Source organism: Nymphaea colorata, chromosome 9 (genome assembly GCF_008831285.2).
Source record: "Nymphaea colorata isolate Beijing-Zhang1983 chromosome 9, ASM883128v2, whole genome shotgun sequence".
Taxonomy (NCBI): domain Eukaryota; kingdom Viridiplantae; phylum Streptophyta; class Magnoliopsida; order Nymphaeales; family Nymphaeaceae; genus Nymphaea; species Nymphaea colorata.
The window spans coordinates 6,235,518-6,260,219 of NC_045146.1; the positions used below are offsets into that span (position 1 = coordinate 6,235,518).

Consider the following 24,702-nt stretch of genomic DNA (forward strand, 5'->3'; position numbering starts at 1 on the left):
ATTTAAATTGAAGCACATTCCTTGTGACATCTTTGCACGAATTTCATTTAAACTTTTTATCTACTTGCAAACAACCGCTTAACATTTATAATGACTATAAATCTCATTGACTTTATAAAATAATTCACAAACACGTGACAATGGAAAATGCCAAAACTATATCCTAAAAGATTGCATTACCTTTAATAGATAAAGGTAACTTCTTCCACAAATTTTACAAATCATATTCTAAGTCAAATTTTCAACAATTTGACATCTGTCACGCATTCTCTCACAAAAACTCTTTGTTATCAAGTTGCTGCTTTATAGGAGTAGAGTGGCCTTCTTTAGATGTACTAATTTTTTTATTCATGAAGTGTGTCGTTGTGAATTATTTTATAAACTTAAGTTGTTATCAACAATTTTAAATATTTCAAAAGTTGAGCCGTTTATCTGTAAAATGGTTCTTTATAAAAGAAAATAGATTAACTGATGCGTGTGACGTGAGTTGCTTAAAACAGCTTTTGCTTCTGGCGAAACATCTCTGCTCTCATTATTAATCAAGGAAAGGAAGAGGAGGAAACGCAAACTGAAAGGGGGTGATGGGAGTTTGCGCAGGATGAAAAGAAAGAGGAGCGGCGATGGTGATGGAGATCAAGGAGTTGCTGGATGTGGTCTTGGTACCATCGAGCCTGACCCTCATGTTTGGTTACCATCTCCTTCTCCTCTACCGAGTGCTGCGATGGCCGGAGACAACGGTGATTGGATACGAGAATCACAATAAGAAGGCCTGGGTAGAAAGAATGCTGCAGGTACTGAATCTCTCTCTCTCTCTCTCTCTCTCTCTCTCTCTCCCTCCCTCCCTCCCTGAATAAACATGAACAGAGAGGCATAGTCTCATGAATTAGGCTGGCTCAAGAGAAAATCTTATATTAGGTAGATCTTGTTTCGTAGACATATTCTATTGCAAGAGAATCTGCATATACTGTGTTATCCAACGGAGAACGTTCGATGCCTTGCCCTCTTTTAGTTCCCGATCTCTGTCTCGTCCAAAATGGAATGATGGAGTGATCATTTCCATTTCACATTTATGTCTCAATAGAAGGGAGGCAGGAGTTGATGTTCAAAGTTTACGACAGTAGAGATCACATGGGTACGTTTAAAATCTTCAAAGAAGACTTAAAAGGACATAAAGCACATCTTCACAAAATGGATAGGTACACAAGTACAGCCGAACATGTCCATAACTGGTTTCACACCATCATCTTCCTGAATGATGAAAATTGAATACTCACTTAGCTTACAGGGGAAAGAAAAGTTCAAAAACTCAATTAAATTGATAAGCTATCGTAAGCCAGACTTTTCGTAGGAATCTTGGTTTAATAAGCAACTCTCGGGCACATTTTATTTTCAGTTTAGCTAGCCTTTGATAATATCACGAACAAAAGTACTACAATAATACGACATATATCACCTTTAATCTCTTGTTACATAAAAATGATGTTTGATGTTTCAACATCTAATGTTGATGCCGATTGGCTGCAGAGGGGCGCTGGTGATTGCAGCATGGCTCTGGATGTGCTCTCAAGCAACTTATCCGCAGCAACATACCTAGCATCGATCTCTATTGCACTTAGCTCTCTAATAGGCACCTGGATAGGCAGCACCTCCTCTTCAAATATTTTCAGAAGCAGTGTGATCTATGGGGATGTAACTCCCTCCACAACCAGCGTGAAATATGTGACTCTCCTTGCCTTCTTCCTCCTTGCGTTCACCTTCTTCGTTCAGTCTGCTCGGCACTTCGTTCATGCCAACTTTCTCATCAGCACGCCGGACTGCGAAATTCCGGTCGGATACGTTCAGCGAGCTGTTATCAGGGGAGGCAATTTCTGGTCTCTAGGCCTCAGGGCTCTCTACTTTGCTACCACGTTGCTACTCTGGATCTTTGGTCCAATCCCCATGTTTGTGGGCTCAATTTGCATGGTGGCCATGATGCATTTCTTAGACACTAATTCAACACCCCTGCTACAATTTGGGTCGTCTAAGGAAGGCAAAGCTCTGAGCCAGAGGCAACGGCAGCGCCGACTTCACCGCCATGATATGCCACAGATGGATCCTAGCAGCCAGTTAGTTTCTACGATGCAGTATACAGATGCGATGCAGATCACGGCCACCACATGATCAGGGTTTGGATGATCTGCCTGAATTCAGTTGTCTATATGGATATTGAATCAAAGCATTTCAATTGGTAATCACTTTATGTGATGGATTTTTAAACATTATTAGGTAAAACCGAAGGAACTGAAGTTGATCTTTAAATTTAGGAACGGAAAATGAAGAAGCGATTCCTCTTTAAAAGGAAAAAGTTCTTGAACTTTAGTACTACAACATTATTCATGGATTGCATTTCTACAATTTTTATTGTAAAAAGCGTTGAATGAAAACCTGGATGGTTTGGAACCCTGAGAATGAGATCAAGTTCTGTACGCTACCCCCGTGTGCATAACAAACATACACTGAGGGTGGACTTTACTACCACCATTATGCATATACTTCAATGTCCTAGTATACAACGAACATCCTTAACCTTATTGCTATCTCATACCTATTATCTCATTCCTTTTTCCGTTATCTCATATTCCTGTCACTATCTCATACCCATAGCATCTGTGATAATGAAAAGAGGTGGTATGAGATAATGATGTGGGACATGAGATTGCAACATGGGATATGAGATAATGATTATGAGATAACGACATGAGTGCGATAAAAAAACAAAGGCATTTTTTTGCCACTCAAAAGAGTATATTGCTCATAATGATCGGCATATATGAACTGACACAATCATTAGGTCTAAACTTTATCGACTTTTTTCAGTTTTTTTTTGTCCTCATAAAAGTTCTCTTTTTCTATTAATAAGGGGCATTTTTTTCATTAAGATATTGGCATATGAAAATTTCATGCATGTTGGTGGCGTATATAACCCGCTTCGCTGGAGAACATCAGTTATTCTTGTCTGCGGCCCCTGCCTTAGGGTGTATGTCTGTAGGATTGACCTGCCAATGCCTAATCTTGATTGAATGTTTGACGCAAATCTATGACCAAATCCAATTTGATTCTGCCACTACATTAAAATTTAATAACAAATTTGGCAGTCCATCTACTCGCTCGATCTGTCTTCTAACAAAGCCATGATGGCATCCACACCATTCTGTCAAACTTCCAGGCTTCCTCCAACACCTTCCCAAATTTGCTCCAATCACACACTTGTCCTAATGTTTCCTAAGCTCCAAATAATTAGACAAAATGAGATTTTTCAGACCCTCGAACTCCCAAATCCTCTTTTCAAGCATTGACAGCTGAACCATGCTTTCAGCTCCCTACTTACATTAGGGTGTGGGCATTTCCTCTTTCTAAACCTATGAACAAAAACATCCATAGGTTGGCAGCAAACTCGCATGTAAATAGAATGCATTAATTTATTTCCTCCTCCTGATGGTAAGAGTTGTTTCTTCCTCTTGATGACAAATAAAACATAAGTTTGCAATCTAGTAGCCTTTCTTCTCCCATCCATCCAGCATGGGGAATGCTTAAAGGAAGCAACAAAACAAAGCGACAAGATTTCTAGTGGCAATCATTTTGCCGTATCCCCTTCCTCTACTCCTTTCTCAATTTCATTCTCACTTTATTCCAGGGATATGCTGGAAAAGGCAGCCAGCTCGCATGCAAATAATATCTTGTTTTTGTTGCATAAATATTTTTTTGTAGCAATTTCCATACCCAATAAATATGCAGGCTTGAGATCGGGGGGTAAACATGGACTTGTGATAGTCTCTCATAAAGGGATAGATCGTGCATCAAAAACTCTCATGTAATCATATCTAGAATTTTCACCAATCAACTTTGCATAAGGAGTTTTATGTTGTAAATCCACCAATATTAATCATGTGAATGGCAGTTTTAAAAACGTCCATCCAAAAAAATGCTTTGGTGAACTGGCATGAGCAAGTATGCTTAAACCAATTTTCATTACCTGACGATGTTTTTTCTCCACTATCCCATTTTGTTGAGAGGTGTGAGAACAAGTGAGTCATCATTGAAGGGAAGCAAGAAAATCAGAAAGCCTTTTACTTATGAATTCCCCTCTATTGTAGCTACGAAATTTTTTTACCTTGTTTAATTTCTAACTGACTTTTAACAACTTTTTGCAATTGATAGCATTTGAAGGTGTTGGATTTCTTTGCAAGAGGAAAAACCCTTGAAACTGGGAAAAATGTTCCACTTAACAAATAGTACTATAATTTGTCTTGATAATTAAAGGCATGAAGCAGCCCTCCAAAAGTCAACCATTAACGAAGTCAAGAGGTTGAGTAGCATGAAATTCTGACTTTGTGAAAGACAAGTGGTGCATCTTGGCCAACAACACAAGCTGAACTAAATTCCATTTGACTCTTGCCATGAACGGAAACTAAATTTTCATCTTGTAGTCTATACCAAATTTGATTAAGTGAGTGCCCTTAACAGTAATGGCCAAACATCAACAGTTAAACAAGGATGCTTAAAAACAATAACTAAATGGTTGGTGTCATCTTGGAAGCCTTTATTTGTCAACCAGAAAGTGGAAACTCCAGAAGCATCACCATGGTTGTTGGTGGGTACTGATGACTAGACATATAGTCCTTTCTTATTTGGTCATGCGTAAAGAATCTGCCCCATCAGAAAGCTCTTATGAGACCATTAGGTGAAACTCAAACATGCATGACTTACTTTTGTGAATTTTGAAGCAGACATCAGTTCTAAACATTAGCCACATGTAAAGCTTGCTTGAAATATAAAGGACCAGATTTTGAAGGCAATTCAATATTTCCAATGTTGCTAATTGACATTTGGGCATGGTTACCAACAGTAGCTGAGTGGGCAAGTACCTTTCATAGCATGATCTAAGGATGTAAAATGGTGTGTGGCCCCTATATCGGGGTACCACTCAGTGTTGGTATTGGAATGATCTTCAACATTGTTTGAGTCAACATCATTACTAGATTGAATATTATTGTTGTTAGTGGAGAGAGCCATAGCCACGAATGCCCTGAGATATCAACATATCATATAACTTAGTAAACGTTGGACGTTGTTTACCTTTAATAACATATGTAATACAAGATTCATAATCACTTGGCAATCCATTTAATTGATAAATCACCATATTTAGGATTAAAGACTTGATGATTTACTTCACACAAGGATTCATTTGAAAATTTAACATGGACGAGATACTCAACCATATTTTATCATGCTTTTTGACATTTTGTAACTCACGTTTTAAGTGAACTCATATTATTTGTGAGGCAAGTTGTTCTAACATCAAACAAGCACAAGCTACAAAGATATAAACGAGTTGGTCGAGAATCAGTACCGTGAATGTCATCCTGATCCAACTAAGGGCTAACTAATCAGCCATTTTCCACACAACATATTCAGGACTGGACTTGTTTTTATCATCACCAGTTTACTTAGATGGAGAGGGGAAATAATCCATCAACATACCTCAAGAGGTCTTGACTCATCATCACACTTTTTAGCTAAGAGCACCATCATAAGTAGTTTATTTGATCTAGTTTTATGGACACCAAAGTGGAGAAAGCATTCCATTGCATAACCGGATCGATAGGAAGAACTGGTGTGGAGGAGGAAGACGATCCCATAATGGAGAAGTGTTCACCGGCCATAGAAGGCACTGATACCAAGACAAAATTCAAGTAAAAGGAGAGAAAATACACAAAACGAGTTTACACGGTCCAGCTAAAGAACCCTATATCCATGGTGGAGAGAGCTTTCTTTAACTTAATGCACTTCTGAAACCTTTTTCTCAAAAGATATTATTAAGAGAGGAGCCTCCTTTTTATTGATAAGTCAAGGCAGAGCTTTACATTTGCATTCCAATGGTAATGGATTACAATTACATCGGTTAAAATTTGCAGCTACTGCAGTTTCTTTAGATAGAGACAATAGCTTTTTATATTGCCTTTTAGTATGACAACTTATGCTTAGTTACCTTTGCCTCCAAGATTTGCACCTGCTTTTCATCATTGATTTTAGCCGGCTGATTACCATATCTCATCCAACATTAGTTGGTCTCTACCTTCCCTCAACCAAGATTGCTTTGTATTTTATTGCACCAGCTGATCCCTAAACTTAATATGAAATCAAAATTTAAGATTTCTAAATTTGAGAAAGGTAAACTATCTGCTACTTATCTTCCAAAATCTCACACTGCCCTCATGCACTTGCCAGAAAACACCCCTTTCAATTTTCTCCCAGCCCCGTCTAATCCCCTTCAGAAACCATGAACCTCTACTGCAGTCTTCTCAAAAAAAAAAAAATGGTTAAGGCCTTAATAAACTTAGTAATCACCAACCTTGGAATGATGAAGACCTGACCATAATATTTGATAGCTTGTGAAATCACATACTCGAGCAAAGAAATTCTCCTTAAACAACAAAGAATGAAAAATTTCCACATCACCAATTTCTTCTCCATTTAGCCCATCTGTTTCTCTACTAACTCATGGCTTTCTATTGGTTCAGCTTGAAGATTGAAGAGAAAAAGCATTGCTTTATTAGGGATCACACTATGCCCCTAAACAATACTTCTACGGTTCTTGAGATCTTGCTAGTTAGCTTGAAGAGAATAAGCATTGATTTAGCTAGGTTCACACTAAGCTCCAAACAGTAATTCAGCTTTTCTAGTGACCATGTCAAAGCCATCGAGAAAGCATTTGCCAATAGCTCATGGGGGCATCAGCAAAGATTCCATTGAGAATGATATTCCTGACAATTAGGCGTGGGCATCGGGCCAGCGAGATGTACAAAACCCGAGTCGGAGCCCAGCCTGCCCTAACAAGAGCCGGGTCCGGGCCGGCTTGATGTTTGAAACTCGAGCCAGGGCTCGACCCGGCCCCGGCCCGATCAAGTTATAATAAAAAAAATAAATATAAAATATTTTTTAATAATAAAATATATTATTAATAAAAAATAATATTTAAATTTTATTGGGCTCCAGTCGGGCCGAACCGGGCCGACCTGGGCCCGATCGAAGTGGGTATCTGGCCCGATGCCACCTCTACTGTTAATTATACTTGTTATGAGAGCAGACACTTATACTTGTTATGAGAATGCCATATACCTGACAGTTCAAGCGATTAGGAATGAATTGTCACTTCCCCAATAGTTTTAGCCATCGGATTGTTGGCGGTTCAGTAGGCATTCGGTGGATGTCATCATCAAAGTGCTGCTAGAGCTGTTGAAAAAGCAATTGCCAAAGGCCAACTACTAATATCCCAACAGAACCCAACCGATCGGAAAAATCCATGGGATCTTAATGTCTTCTACCGTTGGGAAAAGTTGATCTTACGTCATTATATATATATATATATATATATATATATATATACACGACAGCCAATACATACATATATATATATATATATATATATTGGCTGTCGTGACTCTAGGTTTTAGTGGAACTTCAAATGAGGGTTTCATCCATCTTCTTGATAGATGTCTAGATCTATTGGGGATTTATATGACCTCTGTTCATTGTTGATCCATCATTCCCTCTGTTCCGGCTTGAAGGACCACTTCGTCGTCCTGTATTATCTGCTGAACTATCCAAACGCACAAGAGTTATATGACCTCAAGTTGTTTTGAAACTGAATAACATGTCATGCTTGTCAATTTTTGCTTAACTTAGATCTCATTTCATGCTCTAAGTTTCTTACTACAGCGGAAATTTAAGTAGTATACATCTCCACACTAAAACCCGTATGACTAGAAAATATTGTCTGTATATGTTTTGATGTATAGATGTTGTTGGTACTTGACACGATGTATTAGGGTCATAAAGATGGAATATAAGTTTTATAGGTTTAAAAGGTGTAATGGCAAGCTCTTCTAGCTACAAGTTGCATCAATGCAAATGTGGACATTCAGCGCCAGTTAGAGTTGTAAGTAGGTAAGTAGGCCTGGGCATTGGGCCGGCCCGGCCGGGCCCAATAGGAGTTGGGCTCCGGCGGCATCAATGCCCCAAACCGGAGCTCGACCTGACCTGATGCCCGAAACCCAAGCCCGGGCTTGGCTCAACCCGAGCTAGTTAAAATAAAAAAAATATTTTTTAAATTATAAAATAAAATTTTTAATATAAAATATGTTTTTAATAATAAAATAAATACTATTAATAAATGAAATAATATTAAAAGCTTATCGAGCCGACCCGAGCGGGCCTGATACATTATCAGGCTGGGTGCTGCGCACTGGGCCCAATGCCCACCTTTAGTTGTAAGATGAAAATTCAGGAAGATTGTCTTAAGGGGGTGAGAATTATGTAAGTAATTATACCATATTATTGAATTTTGTTTGTAAGAGTTGATTAATTTTGAATGCCATCTGTACATGTTTTTCATCATGTTTGTTGGGCATGGCAAATTTTTGTGGATATTTTCAGTGGTGTCGTAAACAAGAGGGTTCATATGTTGTAAAATAAGAGAACCAAAGTTTTTTTTATCAAAGAACTGAACCATGGTCGAAGAGAGATGCATGTGCAAGTACTCGAAGACAAAACTAAAGCTACCTGGAAATGATTGAAAGAATGAGTCATCTGAATACTACTAATATTGTTCATGTGAATAGAACATGATAGAAAAACGAGTCTCTCGTCAAATGAGATTGATGTTGGTTGCTGTATTTTGAATTCTGATATCATGTTGAACACTACTCAGAACGAAGATGCATGGTGATTGCAGAATTTCTTTCTTGAATATTAATGGGTTAAGCTCTTTTTGTGCCTAAATTCGTTTTTGCGCTTGTATTGATGTAAACCCTACGTGAATGGCGACCACCATTTTTCACGGTAGCACCATCTAGAGAGTTGATCAGAGTTCTTCATGTCAGCGGCGTTTCATTCTCTCACTTTACGGGATTTCTCTCCAACTATGATTGAGTGGTATTTTTAATTGCTGAACTGTTACTTCAGAAAAATATTCAGCCATTCACTACAAGGTTCACGTTGTTGGCATTGTAAAACCTTTAACTAAGAAGCACAAATGCTACTATTCAAACCCAGCATCGACAACTTGCATATATGGTATTCAAACTCAAAATATACGCTTCTCCAAAAGCAGTTCGGGTTGTACATGCACTGGCTTCAACTCTTGCACACCTAACAAGCAGATCATTTTTTTTTTTAAATAAAAGCAGAAAATATAGATACATTTGCAGCTTTTCATTGAGGCGGTTCCAACCTTCATAATCTCATTCAAGTTACCGAACGAGAAACGAGTCAAAATGAGAGCATAAAGAGTGTCAACATACTGAATAAAATATCAACTCCACAGTGCTTCTCACTTCAATTGAAAAGAATAATTCATGTCATCTGTACAAGTTAATGAGAGCAACCCCTAATTGGCAACAGTTGAACATGGTGAACTTTATGCCCTGTTTGGTTGGAGGGAAAGGGAGGGAAAGGAAGGGAGGGAAAGGGAAGGAAAGGAAAGGGAAGGGAAGAGAATGGGAAGGGAAAGGAATGGAATGGAATGGAAAGGAAAGAGGTGATTAAAAAGCTTGTTTGGGTAGAAAGGAAAGAAAAGGATAGGAAAGACTAAAATCTTCTTCCGTTTCTTCTTCTAGACGTGGGTCCTCATGGGTATTGTGGGCAAAAAAAACTTTTCATCTTCCTTTCCTTTTCTTTTCCCCTTTCCTTTCCCTTCCCTTGCAGCCAAACACACTTTGTCCCTTTCCTTCCCTTTCCCTCCTTTGTAATTAGCCATCCAAACAAAGGAGAGATTGCTCAATCCCTGCCTTTCCCTGTCGTTCCCTCCCTTTCCCTCCAACCAAACAGGCTGTTAATTACAGGATTCACGAGCACCAAATGGCAACAACTATTCTCACCTGTGATGCTCCTTTTGCAGCTTCTTGTCAGATTTGCTCGGACTGGTTTAGATCATTGTTCCCATATAGATTCCTACGACATCTCTGCATCCATTTGGTTATTAAAGTTCATGACATTTTCTAGACTTTTATTCATTCATTTTCATTGAATAGTTCCTCATAGCTCCTATCATGGTTCTATTGAGACCTTCACTTTCGACTGCCACTAATAAGAATTAGGGGTTCTTCTTTTCTCAAAGAGACAATGAAATAACATTGGCATGTTCCCATGTGCGATGTAAAATTTGAAATTTTTGCAGGATTTTTGCCATCAATGACAAATTTAAATTAAAAAAACTCAAGTTTTTGGAGTTCAAAAGCTCATTTTGCAGAGAGTTCTGAAGGTTCCAAAAGATTTTAAACCTCCATGTACTAAGCCACAAGTTATGAGCACTTAGGCACGAGTGTGCACCTAGGATGAGTTCCATTGTGCCGACTACAATGTGAGTTCAGTGTACAACACTTTGAGTTCGGTCTGCCAAAGCACAAGCTCGGTGTGCTAGAATGTGAGTTTGGTGCATTGCAATGAGAGTTTAGTGCACAAAAGTGTGTATTCCAGGCACAAAAATACAAGATCAAGGATTGTTTGGTGCACAAAAGTGTGACTTTGGTGTGCCGAGACACAAGTTTGATGTGCAAATGTGTGAGCTCAATGTGCAAGTTCAGTGCATCAAAGCATGAGTTCCATGCATTATAATGGGAGTTCAAAAATCAATATGCAAAGGGAGAAGTTCAAAAACTTCTGTCCATGAAAAGCACAAGTTCAAGAGTTCCACATGAAAGGCACAAGGTCAAAAGTTCCATGTGCAAAAATCACTAAGTTCAAAAGCTCCTTGTCCAAAAACTGCAAGCATGAAAGCGTCAGATACAAAAACCGCAAGTTTAAAAGTTCTCCCTTAAAAGAACAAGTTCAAAAGCTTCGAAAAGTTCTGAAGAGTTCTATTTGCTGGGGCAGGCTTTTAAAAGTTAAAAAATTCAAAGGGTTCCAAAGCTCTAGATTTCAAATGTTTTGAAGGTTCCAAGGATTCAAATGCTCAAAAAGTTCAAAAATTTCAACCTTACGAATTTTGAAGACTCTAAAAGTTCAAAAACTCCAAGAGTTCCAAAGGCTTAAAAAGTTCCAAAGTTCTGAAAGTTCTCGTAAATTACTTAAAGATTTGAGAGGCTCAAAATTATTTTCTCAAAGGATCAAAATCTAAATAAGCATTCTGAAAAACTTTTTGAAAACTTTGTGACCTTTTATCCTAGACTGTTGAACCTAATGTAGTAGAGGGCAACAACAAGGGGCATGCCATGCAAGAGTGAGTGAAAGAGAGAAAGAAAGAGATAATGAGTCATGCCATAAAAAATAATCTTTTATTGAAAAAGGAAGAATTATAAAATGAATTGACATTTAAAGTTTGTGTTTATAGTACTTCTAGTCTTGGCAAGAGCTATCATGGAAAGATGACATCTCGACATTGCCTGCAAGCTCTTCATAGCTATTGGTTGATCCTCTTCAACTATACATTCCGCATCAATGTAGTCTGGGATGATGTTCCTCAACACAAAACAATCTTCAATGTTGTCTCTTGGTTGTCTATGAGATCTACAAATCTGGTCCATTCACTTGCCCTTGACAATGGTGGATTTGGGACTCTTGGAAGGTTCACCATCTTTCAGGATAGCATATAGTTTAGGATTAGCTCCAATGGTTGAGTCAATTGTGAACCTGCAGCCTTCTAACCCATTTGGTATGCTGATCATTGGTTTTCTTCTTGCTTGGATCCCTCTGCTATTTAATGCTAGGGATCAATGGTCTAATCCGTCATTGGGATTTTGATTAAAAAAGAGGCTGTTTTGGAAGCTAAGTCTTACTAAGTTTAACTGAACATGCCTGATTTTCTTACTAGTGTTCCTTTATTCCCCTCTTGCATGTTTCTTCTAGGAGAATCTTTTCAAAACCTTTATGGTTCTTGCTCTTGCTCAAGCTCACTAGGCTTACCATCAATTGCCAAAAGACTTCGTAAGCTACTAGACCTTCTTTTCCCTCTATGAACTGTTTCACCAAGTACATTGGTTATGCCATCTCTTCACATATCCCCCTTTTTCATTGTGACAGGCTAAATTGGAAGTGCTCCATGACCTAGAAATTGTCAAACACTTGCTGGATTATCCATTAAATTTATGACTTTGACTAGTCCTGAAAGACGAGGAAACAAATTGAAGAAAGTAACTACTGGTGCTAAGATAGCACCAATATGGTTTGGGTGACCATATAGACTAATAGTGGTGATTATTTTCATTGTCATAGATTTAATTTTTTCTCACAAAAAAAATGTGCTTGTGTTAATCTCAAACACAATGGTAAATATATATTCAACAGCTCAAGAAGTCCATGGAGATTCTAGAAAGCATTAAACACAAAACAAGGTCATAAAACAATTAGAGCAATATTTTACTACCATTTATTGACAATGTTAATAAATAGCTTAGCACTTCCCATTGACTAGTGGATGTGGCAATAGAATCTAGATGCAGCCTCTGGTTGAATGAACCTAGCGAATCACCCAAAGTCGTGTAAGTCTTAACTAAGTAAGCCACATCTTGGCTTGATTGAACTCAGTTGTATATGACTGTTAGGAAATGACATGGACAATACCTTAAGGCGATGCATTACAAACCATTCTTCATCAAGCAACTTCATAAAGTAGAGAAGCCCTTTATTCCATCTTTGAGGATCTTATGGTCAAGAAATGCAAAAGGACAATTAAAACTAGAGAATCAGAGAAAACAAAGGGTACCTCAATACCAACAAGCGGATCTTTAAGAGTTTCATCTAATGCTTTTAATTTGGTAGCATCTTTGCTAACAAAAGGTGCAATTGATAGAATCTTACAGCTCTCAACTAGCTCCTAGAAAAAAAAATTGAAAAACAGAAAACCTGGAAGTTACCAGGCTTTGGATCATTCCCTTCAGCATCCATTTGACTATGACCTTTGTCATTAAGGTCATCACCATAACAATAACCATTGTTAATGGAAGAAGGGATTCCATGTGGACAAGTTCCAAGACATCAAAGCACACGAAATATGTGTATAAGAAATTCTTTAATACCATGAATTTCAAAAGTTATTCTCAAATAAAAAAAGCTTTGCATGTGTATTTACAAATGCAGATTTGTCAAATAAAAAGAAAACCTTATACACAAGTGAAGGAACAAAAAATTGTATACATTTGGGCATATGCTTTGCAGTCAAAATTAGACAGCACTTGGCTAGAACCTCAACCCAAAGGTAGGATTCCTTGTTGCTTAAAGGTGGGATTCATTGATGCTTTAGTACTTACATGAAGTTCACTTGCAAGCTCTCGAGGTGAAAACTACCAGTATGAGACAATTCCTAATTGCACAAGAGGCTTCAATTGCAAGATTATGCCACTCTTGGGCTTATCAAAGTATAGATTAATGGATATGTCAAGCAATTTTTTGAACAAGAAGTTATGAACATGTAATAGAACACTTCACTCTTTCGAACAACAGTTGCGAGTCTGTGAGACAATGGACTTCTTCAACAATAGCTTAGCCAAAAAGGCCCCAAAATTCAGAAGCATTGTTATTCTAGTGTGGTTTCTGAGAAAGCAGTAAAGAAGCAAAGGACTACCTATAACATTGTCACTCTCAAATATCCCCCCATTAAACAATATCCCTCATTATGTAAGTTGGTGTAGAAATCAAGAAGCTAAAGAGAGAATTGTAGAATCAAGAACTGGATAAGAACGTATCAAGAATATAACAAAGTTATGTAGAGGCCAAAAACCTCTTTCTATACTAATCACTTCACAAATATATATGTAATAGGCACATTATAGTATTCTACACACTTCTGAAGGTTCATGATAGCTATCTCAAGCTACAAATTACAAGCTACAAATTACACGTCAGCTTACTAACTGCAAGCAGCTTATAGTGATAACTCATGAATTAGTTGCTATATGCCTTTGTTTAACACTCTACACCAATATAAACCAACACTTGGCCAAACAATGGTGAATCATTGCCTACGTGTTGTCGGTTAGGAGTCTAAATGTATTTGATAGTCCTAGATGGGGGCGTGGAGTTGACTGGGCATTGCATATGAACAACTGATGACTTCAAGTAGAGTTTTGAATCCTCCTATAGACTATTAAGACACAGAGCAGATGTAACCAAAGTGCTGCATGTATACCATCTGCCTACACAAGGCATTTATTCAACATGGTTTTTCAATATATTCAAAGTAAGTTCACATCCACTAACCTTCCAAAAAACAAACTGATGCACTACTTAATATGTTATAATTCTTATGGGGAGGACATCCTAAAGAATAGAATGAAGGAAAATGCACAAAAAGCAAAGGGAAATCAATTACAAAGGAAAAATATGTTTTTCTTAATGTTCAATTAACATAAAACAAAAGATAAGGGCCCCTTTTAAGAGGGCTAAACCCTAGATCGAAATTTGATCTTAGATCCCCAAAACAAAAATGTCTAAACCCAAGAAGATCAAAAACATCCAAATAAGATTAAATGATATTTATCCTAAGATCCTAAATGGATACAAAGCTTGGATCCAGCCCAAAAAGCCACATTGCATTAATCACCCCAAGTTGAAGACTTCGGCTCCCAATGAAGTTGTGCAATCCTTCCCCTTGTTTTATGTCTCATTTTCACACCAAAAATGTGTTTTTGAGCTTAAACCACTCACTAGAACACGTCGGTGACTAACCGAACCCAATTCAAATGTAAAATGAACCCGAAATCACTCAAAACGGAGTCGGCGCCGTTCGTAACAAAAACTATTTTACCCCTTTAAAATAAACATTAAAAAAACATAATTTTATGTTTTTTTATGAACAAACCCCTTGGAGGCTAGGGAAGCAAAATCTGACCCTTATTGGTCCAACGAGGGAAGTTTGCACCCCTCATTTGAGCTCAGCACTTTGCCACGTGTTGTCGTGCGTGGCAAGGCTGCACCTGCATGCTGATGTGCAGTTGCACACAACAGTGTGTCATGCACTGCCACACGTGGCAGGGATGCAATAGGTGCAATAGCACCTAGCGCGCGGGGGGCCAAGTGCACACTGCTCTGTTAAGCCAAGGCCTGCACAACGCGTAGGCCCTCTTTTCGGTCAAAAACAAGGGGGTGGTTTTGAGTATGTTGGGTGGGCATTATCCATGTCTATACCTCAAAGGATTATTTGCATGGTTAAGGGCCAATCCCACTTGGTCAAGGCATATTTAAAGAAAAATTAAGAATTATTCAGAAATACTTGAAACTTGCATGAAAATATTGTTAAATTCAAATTTCGAGTTTTGGCTCCAAAATTCCCTAAATATCCTCACAACCTTCTCTTGGGCATGGGTTAACCGTTGGGAAACCTCTAGTGCCTTCTCTTTTAAAGATTAGAGTTTTTCTCTAGTGCTCTCTCTCAGTTTCTCTCTTCTTCACTTTTTCTTCTTCTCCAACCTTGGAAGCAAGCTTCTTCAAGTTCCAGCTCTTCAAGGGAGCACGAGGAGATCTTTTTGAGGAATACTTTCATCACCTTGGAGCTTCACCCGAGACAACCCTAGGATCATCAGAAGAAGGAGACTCATTTTTAAAATCATTTATATTAGAGGTATGTAGTCCTCCTCTCGTTTTTTTCTATTTATTTTTTTCCTTGCCACCTCTCAATGGCCGTGCAAGAGAGCTTTAAAGATTTTCTATACGGAGTCAAGAGCTACTCTTGATTGCACTGGGAGTATGATCAAGATGAAATAAATGTAGTTCATTTATTTTCGAAATATGCTTGTTATATTGCTTTGTTCATCATTGATGTTTGGATGATCTTCATGCATGGTAAACTAATTTTTCTTAATTAATAGGCAAATGAACAGTAAAAATGAGTATTTGGATTGGGATTTGTCCAACCTGGGAAAACCCTTCACGAATGTGTACATGTTAAAATGCATCTTCATGACATTCTTACATTTAGCTTCTCTCTTAATCACCCGATTAGGGACTCCAATGAGTGCTTTCTTACGTTGCTCTCTATTTCATGTATGTTTGAGTATATTCAATAACCAATGGTGGAAGAAATAAATTTTCTTGTAATAAATGAAATAATTATGGTTTTACGTAGCCTTGGAGACTTTTCCTAGGCTCTTGCAAGAGTCCAAGTTCTTATCCGGCCTATAGAGAAAAATCAAAGTCCGATATTTTCTAAGTTATTTCTTGATTTCAACTTTCATAAAGGCATATGTGTATATACAATATACATGTTATATACGTATACATGCACATAATTATCTCTCTTTGTTCTTTTTTCTCTACGATTTAAAATATTCTTTTACAAATTTTCATATACGTACATACAAATGAATATATACGAGTGTTTCAGTTTCTCTCTCTAAAATCTTTTAGCTCTCTGTTCAAGTTAAATACCTTCTTTTACAAATCTCTATATACATATATATATATATATATATATATATATATATATATATATATATATATATATATATATATATATATATACCTCTATCTCTCCCTCTCTAAAAACTTATTATTCTCTCTCTCTAAAATCTCTCTCTCTCTCTCTCTCTCTTTCTAAAACCTTTTATTTTGTGATTTTAAAAATCTTTTTATCTTCCTCTTTCTCTCTATTCTTCTTGGATTAACGTCTTTCCTCTTTTCCATTATTTCGAATATTTTTCTCCCAAGCTAAGGTATTGACTTATCATTTGTCGACTTCACTAAGACTAAAACTAAAGTAATGACCCAATATTGGAATCATACTTGATGGTCTTCAACCCCATTACATTTCAAAATTTTTTCTCTCTTCATAAAAAAAGTATGACAATTATATAAATAAAAATGAAAAACTTAGATGTATGTGATGGTAAGAATGCTTTTAGATTAATGTAATGGTAGAAATGAATGATTTGCTTCCAATCATGTAGGGTTAATGCATTCATACATTCACATCCACTTGTGAAAATCACGAATGATCACAATCACCTATTTAAAAGTACTTAAACAAGATGAGATATAGCTCTAACTAGGTAGTAACTGAAATAGAGCAAAATCTCAAACCTAATTAAATTCTTAAGAGAACACTAAATCGACTTCAAAAAGTAATATGCAAATGTTTCCAAATAATATTTGTCAATATTACCCAAATCAAAGTTGTTTATACTCTCAAATGTTTCTTCAAAACTTTCTCAAAAATTTGAAACATCAAATCTTCAACATTTTCTCAAACACCACACCACATTTAAAATAAAAGATGTTTAAGCAAAAACGAAATGCATCAAGAATAAGCAATCTTCGGTTTGGTTACTCCCGATAAAGACACAGGGAACTATCTATCCTTGTACTGGACAAGTTTCTTTCTCTCTCATTTCAATTAAACTTTTTCTGAAGCACTCCAAAGACCAAAATAAAGTTTAGAGATGCAAATACATGGTGACCGTCCGTTATCGTTAGGCTATGATTACTATTGATGCATTTTCACAAACTTGAACATCTCTTATTTTGCTGATGATAAAGCATGTGCCCTTCTTTAGCCTTGACCCCATCGGCATTTCATTACATTGCTTGGTGATTTTGTTTTCTCTCTTGCATATAATACCAATTGAGAAGGATCAACCATGTTCACCTAAATCTATGATTAAATACAACCCTCCTCAATTTATAGTTGATTGAAAAATAATGTTTGTTTTTATACTTATTTTAATCACCATCAGAGGAAACATTGCATTCGAGACAACCAATTTTGCATGTTTGCTCATATTTCAAAGCTTCTGATACTTATTTATCTTGGTCATCTTGTTGTCGGCTTTGGTCTTAAGCGGTAGCACAAGATTAAGTCATACAACTGGACCACGCCTTGGGTGAGAAAGCGAGTGTCCAAGAATAAGTAGATAAACCTTACCCTTAGTTGCCTAAAGAAGAATCTATGTCAATACTAAGCCATTTGGTTAAAGTATATAAGAATAATTGGCATTGGATTATTATGATATGAAATTATCCAAATTCTTTCACATGACAGAAGTATAGAGAATGTTGAATGTGCACAAAAACCTTATGTGGTGATTTTCAACTTCATTATATACATCTACCTCATATCGTTCTTGTCAACTTTGTTAGTCTTTCCCACTAATTTAATCTTTATCATTCAGAGTCGTTACTCGAGATGTATCCTTTTCCATGTGATGTCACCTTTCCTTATGATCACATCCTCTTCGAGGAAGGACCCGAACGGTCTACTTATGCTTCTCTTGAGTCTAGACCCTTGGCTCCCAAATGGTATCGGTCTTGGCATCTCACCTTTTCTTAGATGTTTCCTTCTTACTTTGAAAAATGTGGGCTAGAAATAGTGGCAGCCGGAGGAATGCAATCAGTGGATGGAAATTTTATGCATGCTATTGCCGAGCGATGGAATCCGAGGACCTCTTCCATTTGATTTTGATGAGGAGAAATGACAGTATTATTTGATAAATTTGCTGAAATACTAGATCTCCCTACCCCAACTTGTAATCCAAATGACCCATTGGAGAAGCAATTCCTCATGAACCCGACTAAGGTTAATGCAAATGACCTTATAGCTCATTTTACTGGACGAAGAACTTGGCTCCTAGTAGAAAACCATGAGAGTCAAAGTATCAACATAAAAATTCTATATGAAGAATTTAGAGCCTATGTTGAGTCTTTCACTTTATCTCGAAAAGTCCTAAGAAAAGTTAAAATTGTATGATGCTTTGTACAGTAGGAGTGACCATTTTCACCAACAGAACTGACCTCCTAGATGTTCATATCACCCAAGTTTTCCAGATATGAGGACATAGAGGGACCTAATACTTGTCAGTAGCAGTGACAACCTTGTCTTTCCTTTAGCAACGACTCACCCACTTCACCATTAGAGACACCAACTTTGTAGAATGATGCACATATGTTTTACAATTGTGGTTCCTTAAACATGCGGGATCTTGAGCCAGTCTATTCAGAAATACTGATGGAGTATTGACAATCTTAGAACAATACCGCCGTCTGATCGAGCAGTTAGATGGAGAAAAGATCATTTGAGATTGTTATGATCGTCGTCAGAATCTACCTAGATACACTTACTATTACCATGGTTGTATCACACTCTTGGACCCTATTTCATAGTTGATTATTGTGCTAATAGAAGCATGAGATAATTCTCTGAGAGACAAAAGATGGTTTTTGTGCATGCACCAATTGGAGCTATTCTTGAATTCGACCTCAGCTCTCCTCAATGGGTAGCATTGTGTGCAGTAGCTTGACAAGAGTGGAAGACGTAGATATCATATACTTGGTTCACAGGCCTACTGGTAAAGAAGAAATACGCCGAGTGGTGGGATACCAACCAACTACCATACATCTTCCCTCAAAAGTTTCTATTGTCAACTTTGTACTTTTAACTATGTCTTCAATCATTCTCATCTTTGTTAATGTTTTCTTTGGATGTATTCTTTAAACTTTTAATGCAATATGAACCTTTATTTTGTCATCATTTCCTCTAATAACTCTTCATTTTCTTGTCTCACAAAGTGAATATTTGAAGCCAACAAAATGGTTGAAACAAGAGCACATGCTAAGTAGGCTCTTCAGAATGACACTTCATCTTTAGACCCTATGCCAGAAACACTTGGATTCCCAGTAATTGAATTAGAAGGCTATCATATGTTCCAGTTATTTATGGAGTGATTCATGAGGGAGCAAGAAGAACGAAAGGCCCTGATGATTACTCTAAAATCAGTAGTTGAAATGTCTACCAAACAAAAAAGAAACAAGGCAAACAACAAACAATCTCCTACAGATTGGGATAAAGACCATTTTAGATTCAGACTCAACAACCAGTAAAGATAAAAAGCCTACGTTGCTTCCATTGAAGAAGAAAAAGAAAACAAAAAAAAAAGCAAAAAAAGAAAAGAAACCATAGAGGATAGCAGCTCACGTAGCCCTACCACAAGCAAAAGTTTAGAGGATAAGCCAAAAAGGAAGAGAAACCCTACCAAACAAGGCGAAAAGACAAAGAAGTATACCCTAAGCAGTAGCTCAAATAGTGAGAGATTTGAGGAGAAAGTAACAGAAATCAAGGGCAAGAATAAAGGGATAAGGTCTGAATCACGCAAATCAAGTGATGATTAAAATCCAACTAACTGCAAGTTTTACGAAATGCAAAAAAGAATGAGCAACCTTGAACTTAGAGAGAGAGGAAAGCACTCATATTCATGCTAGGATTACTACTTATGCATTGAAGGAGAAGAAGACGTGAAGGGTTTGCCCAAAGAGCTCGTCAAAAATGATGGAACTACATGCTCAAATGTTTATCTTTCGACATTCATCAATGATTGCTACAAGGTCCGAGCGAATAATAGAGTATTGTTTCACTACTTTCCAAGGAGTCTTAAAGGCATTGCAGCGTAATGGTACAAAGAAAATATTAACCCAGTTGAACTTAAGGAATTTGACAGATTTGTTAACATGTTCATAAAGAGGTTTGAGCAAAATTTTCTCATGGCTCCAACTCTCAGTACCCTTTGCAGTCTCCATCAAAAACAAGGAGAAAAGGTTCAAGAATTCATCCAAAGATGGAGAATTCAATGCAACAAGATGAATGAGCCGACCTCTGAAACAAAAACTCTCACTCATCAGGAAAATTGTTCTCCAACTCTTGTAAAGTCTCACCTGCAATGCTCCAATCAAGATCTTTGCCAAGTTGATTGAACAAGCAGATTCAATAGAATAAGGAATTAAAGAAGGTGATTCTGATGAAATCATTGCACTCTAGTATAAAGAAGAGGGTAAGAAAGGAGGAAGAACACAGTTACCGCCCATTTGATAGTAAATGCCGACACTCAAAAAGACAATTGTAGCAGTTATATGCATGACAAAGAGACAAACCACAAGAACTACACACAACTTCCCAAAGGAAACGAAGAAGGAAGGAACAAAAACTCAAGCTAGATTTATGATTGGAAGTTCACTCCTCTCAGTCAATCTCGCAAGAAGATCCTAAAATACCTCCTCGATAAAAAAATTGTCGTCTTGCCAAAAGTTTCAGATCCTCCAAAAATGATGTGAGGTGATGAAGAAAAACTGTGCAAATTTCATCGTGTCCCTGATCATGACACCAAAAATTATTTTGTCCTCAAAAACATTATCTAAGATTTTATTAACAAAGATCTCAAGGTTGATGATGATAGCATCCCCGAGGTATTGAAGAATCCATTTCCTGATCATAGAAAGAGGGCAGTAGCCATGATCACTACAGTCACTCCACTCTCATATCATCTGCAGGAGCACATCTAACCTTGTGATGGAAACAATTCACACCAAGTCATAGTGACTAATCGAGGTTAGAAACCTCTAGGCTTTATTGATATTTTAAACAAGGCAAAAGGTTCATCCAAAAGACCTGCCATAATTCCAAAAACTTTTCTCTTGCTAGGCGGTGATGATGAGTCATCAGATAACTCCTCAAACAAGGATCCATGTTATTTGGAAGATGTCATCCCATTGAAGGAATGCCTTATTGAGGAAGACAGAATTTGTGACTCCAAGGACCATTCAATCACTTTTACAGAAAAGGCCTCTCAAAATGGGGATATTATCATGAAGATATTGTTTACATTGTCGTTCAAGTTAATAAGATGATTGTTCCACATGTATTGATCGACGAAAAACTGGTTTAAATATTTGTCATGATCTTACAACCAAAATATTAGGCTTCTGTGAAGACAAATACCATCCTGATGATACCAAGATTTATGGATAAGACAATTGAAGCATGAAAAATAGCAAAGGTACCTTCATCATGGACATGATCATCGAATGCACCAGTCACTGCATTTTATTTCATGTGGTGGATGTACCACCATCATATAACTAACTCCTATGATGGCCTTGGATCTACGAAGTACAAGGTACCCTATCCACTCTTTGCGAATGCCTCAAGTAGAATTTTGGCCTGTCGGTCATCACTGTACATGCCGAGGACCTAGCCGAGAAGGTGGTACTCCCAATGCTCTCTAGATCAATTGATTTGGTGGACATACCCAGTATAAGAACAATGAAAGAAGCACCTTTGAAAGAGTGGACACAGAGCATGGAGATAGGTGAACCATCCGGAAGTGTCTATACTATCTCAAGTAGTCGTCTAAGTTGTTGGGAAACCTTAGGGGATTTCAACTACTTTTGAAAGGTGGCTATGGTCCATTCACTGGCCTTGGAAAGAATGAAGATGGCATCTTGCAGCCAATCATTATCCCCTTTCAGATGAACACTAGAGGATTGGTTTACCCTAAAGAAGTTTGAAAAAGATTTTGTTGGCTCATAATATTCTCCTTTGTTTACAAATCCTCCCATGAATTTTGTGATCTTAACTTGTACTTATCTAGTCTCACGAGAGGACCCTCTCTATGAACTGAAGAACTTTCTATATGCAATGCAAGTAATGTTTTGTTATGATTATCAATTTTAATTTTGTTCAATTTTCTTTTATTCTCCTCCTTATAGGATGTCGAAACTCAATATGTCTTAGTTCCTTCTTTTCCCTCGAAAGTCTCCTAGAAAGTATTTGTACAGGGTTTGGCTTTGTATGCCTACGTTTGCGGAAGGGAGAGTGCTCTTTTTTCCAACGAGAGAGAAAGAGTTGATCGGCATCAGTACATCACCCTTCATACCAGACTTTATACACTCTGGTTACCAAAGAGGACAATGAAACGATAAGTCAATAATAACCATAAGGTCTTCAATGGTATCACCAGATCCTCAAAATATGGAAAGCTGATCTCTAGATCACCAGGATAAATATAAGCCACTTAAATCTTGCATCTGATAAAAGCAAGAGCTCTCTCATGGAAAAATATCGCTTAACCCAGTGTAATTGCTGGTGGAATTAGCTATATATGCACATATTTTTCAGTCCATTAATTTGATTTATTAATTAGACTGCTCGTGTTACTTGTGTACATTTAACTCATTGGTTTTCCACACACTTTATTTTAGCATTGTTATAATTTGTGGAAAACGTAATATAAGCAAACCATCAATCAAATCACCGATATAGGTCTTGACGGTTTTCCCATTGCAAACAAGAAATATCGTCATTATGGATACTTCTTGTGACCTTTGCCATTGATCTCAGTCACCGACTCACCAATAGATCAGGAAATCCCAAACACCAATAGTGTAGGGAATCTTCGTGCCAACGGATTTTCCCAATGGCTTTGAACCATTGGCATATGAACAGACAACAAGCATGAGGGGTCTTTGACAACAGTTAGGGCAGTTGGCAAAGCCCAACATTGTTGTATTGCTGTTGGTTTAATCTCCAATTAGGGATGTCAATATATGCGATTCGAATATGATATATCTGATTGATCTATTTCGTTGATATCTGATTAAAAAATCAGATCGGGATCAGATTTAAGAAATAACATCCGATCAAATTCAGTTCCAGACTTGGATCAGATTTTGTTTGAAATAAATATCTTATATCCAATGCTTTTACATTGTGAAAATTGGCCGGATCTGTTCAAAATTCAGATTCAGATTCAGATCCAGAATCAGATATGAATATAAAAATCAGATCCAAATCAGATTTGGGTTGTGAAATCAGATTTCAGATTCAGATATGGCTTTTTTTCATTCGTATTTGCAAAATTTGGATTCAGATCCAGAATCAGATATGAATGTAAAAATCAGATTCAAATCATATTTGAGTTGTCAAATCAGATTTCAGATCCGGATTCGGATATGGCTTTTCTTCGTTTGTATTTGAATCTCTTTCAATTCAAATTTGAATCCAAGTGTATGAATATCCGAAAAAAAAGTAGATACAGATACAGTCCGTCTACTTCCCTATCTCGATTCACCTTCACAAAGGGTACAACATAGCTATATTTTGCCAACGGAACCATACACTCAATGATGGTCATAAAGTGACCTAGTTTTTCCTTAAGGTTGATCTTAAAGAGATCCTTTGATACCGTCCAACGGCCCTTCTTATAGTCACCTATATATGATGGGTTTTGGGAAAAGATGGAATCGGTGGTCAAAAAGTTTGTCATCAAGCCTAATACAAGGTACATTCAATTAGATAAATAAGACTACCTGTCCCCTGCCCCTAAAAAAGGAAAAGAAAAACTCTTTCTGGAAAAAATAGTTAATTTGCCTATCAAATTGTTCTTCGCAAGAAAGAGACATCGCCCAATGGTACAAAGAGCCCAGTTCCAGACTGAACTATCCATGACGCTGGGTCACGTATACGTCCCATATTTATCTCAGTTTCCATGCTAAAGATGTTAAAGAAAAGTTCATTTGCCAACTTGCAAATTGATTCACGTCAGGATTTTTACTTTGAAGCAATACATAAGCTGCCCTTTTTTTACCCTATTCAAAGTGGCTATTTCTTCACGAAATAGTAATTACAAAGGTAAAAGCTTAGACATGCACCAGCTTCATGATATCAGCAGAATGCAGCAGACCATCGAAATATAATATTGTTCAGGATCGTTGAATATCATGAGGAACACTGTATTTCAAGAAAAAGGCTACCATCCCGGAACAGACAGGGATGTCAGACAGGTAAAAGATAGGAAGTTATTGTTGTCCTTTTGGTGATTTATTGACTTGAAAGCAAATTAAGCTGACCGGATGGAGAGAAAGGGCAATAACCAGCAATTAATTTCTCTGCGTGTTAAATTAGTACGA

At 37.2% G+C, this 24,702-nt stretch overlaps 1 protein-coding gene across 1 annotated transcript; it reads left to right on the plus strand.

The window, feature by feature from the left end:
- Nucleotides 1-515: 515 nt before the first annotated feature.
- LOC116260965 (uncharacterized) lies at nucleotides 516-2,432 on the plus strand. Its single transcript, XM_031639521.2, has 2 exons — nucleotides 516-791; nucleotides 1,525-2,432. Exons 1-2 carry the CDS (start codon nucleotides 621-623, stop codon nucleotides 2,158-2,160), a joined length of 807 nt encoding a protein of 268 aa, XP_031495381.1. The 5' UTR covers nucleotides 516-620; the 3' UTR covers nucleotides 2,161-2,432.
- Nucleotides 2,433-24,702: the final 22,270 nt, after the last annotated feature.

What these genes read in the sequence shown, in the direction of transcription:
- LOC116260965 (XM_031639521.2), top strand. Translation starts at nt 621, where the DNA reads ATGGTGATGGAGATCAAGGAGTTGCTGGATGTGGTCTTGGTACCATCG. An exon ending in GGGTAGAAAGAATGCTGCAG is followed by an intron (nt 792 to 1,524) that starts GTACTGAATCTC and finishes GATTGGCTGCAG; the next exon opens with AGGGGCGCTGGTGATTGCAG.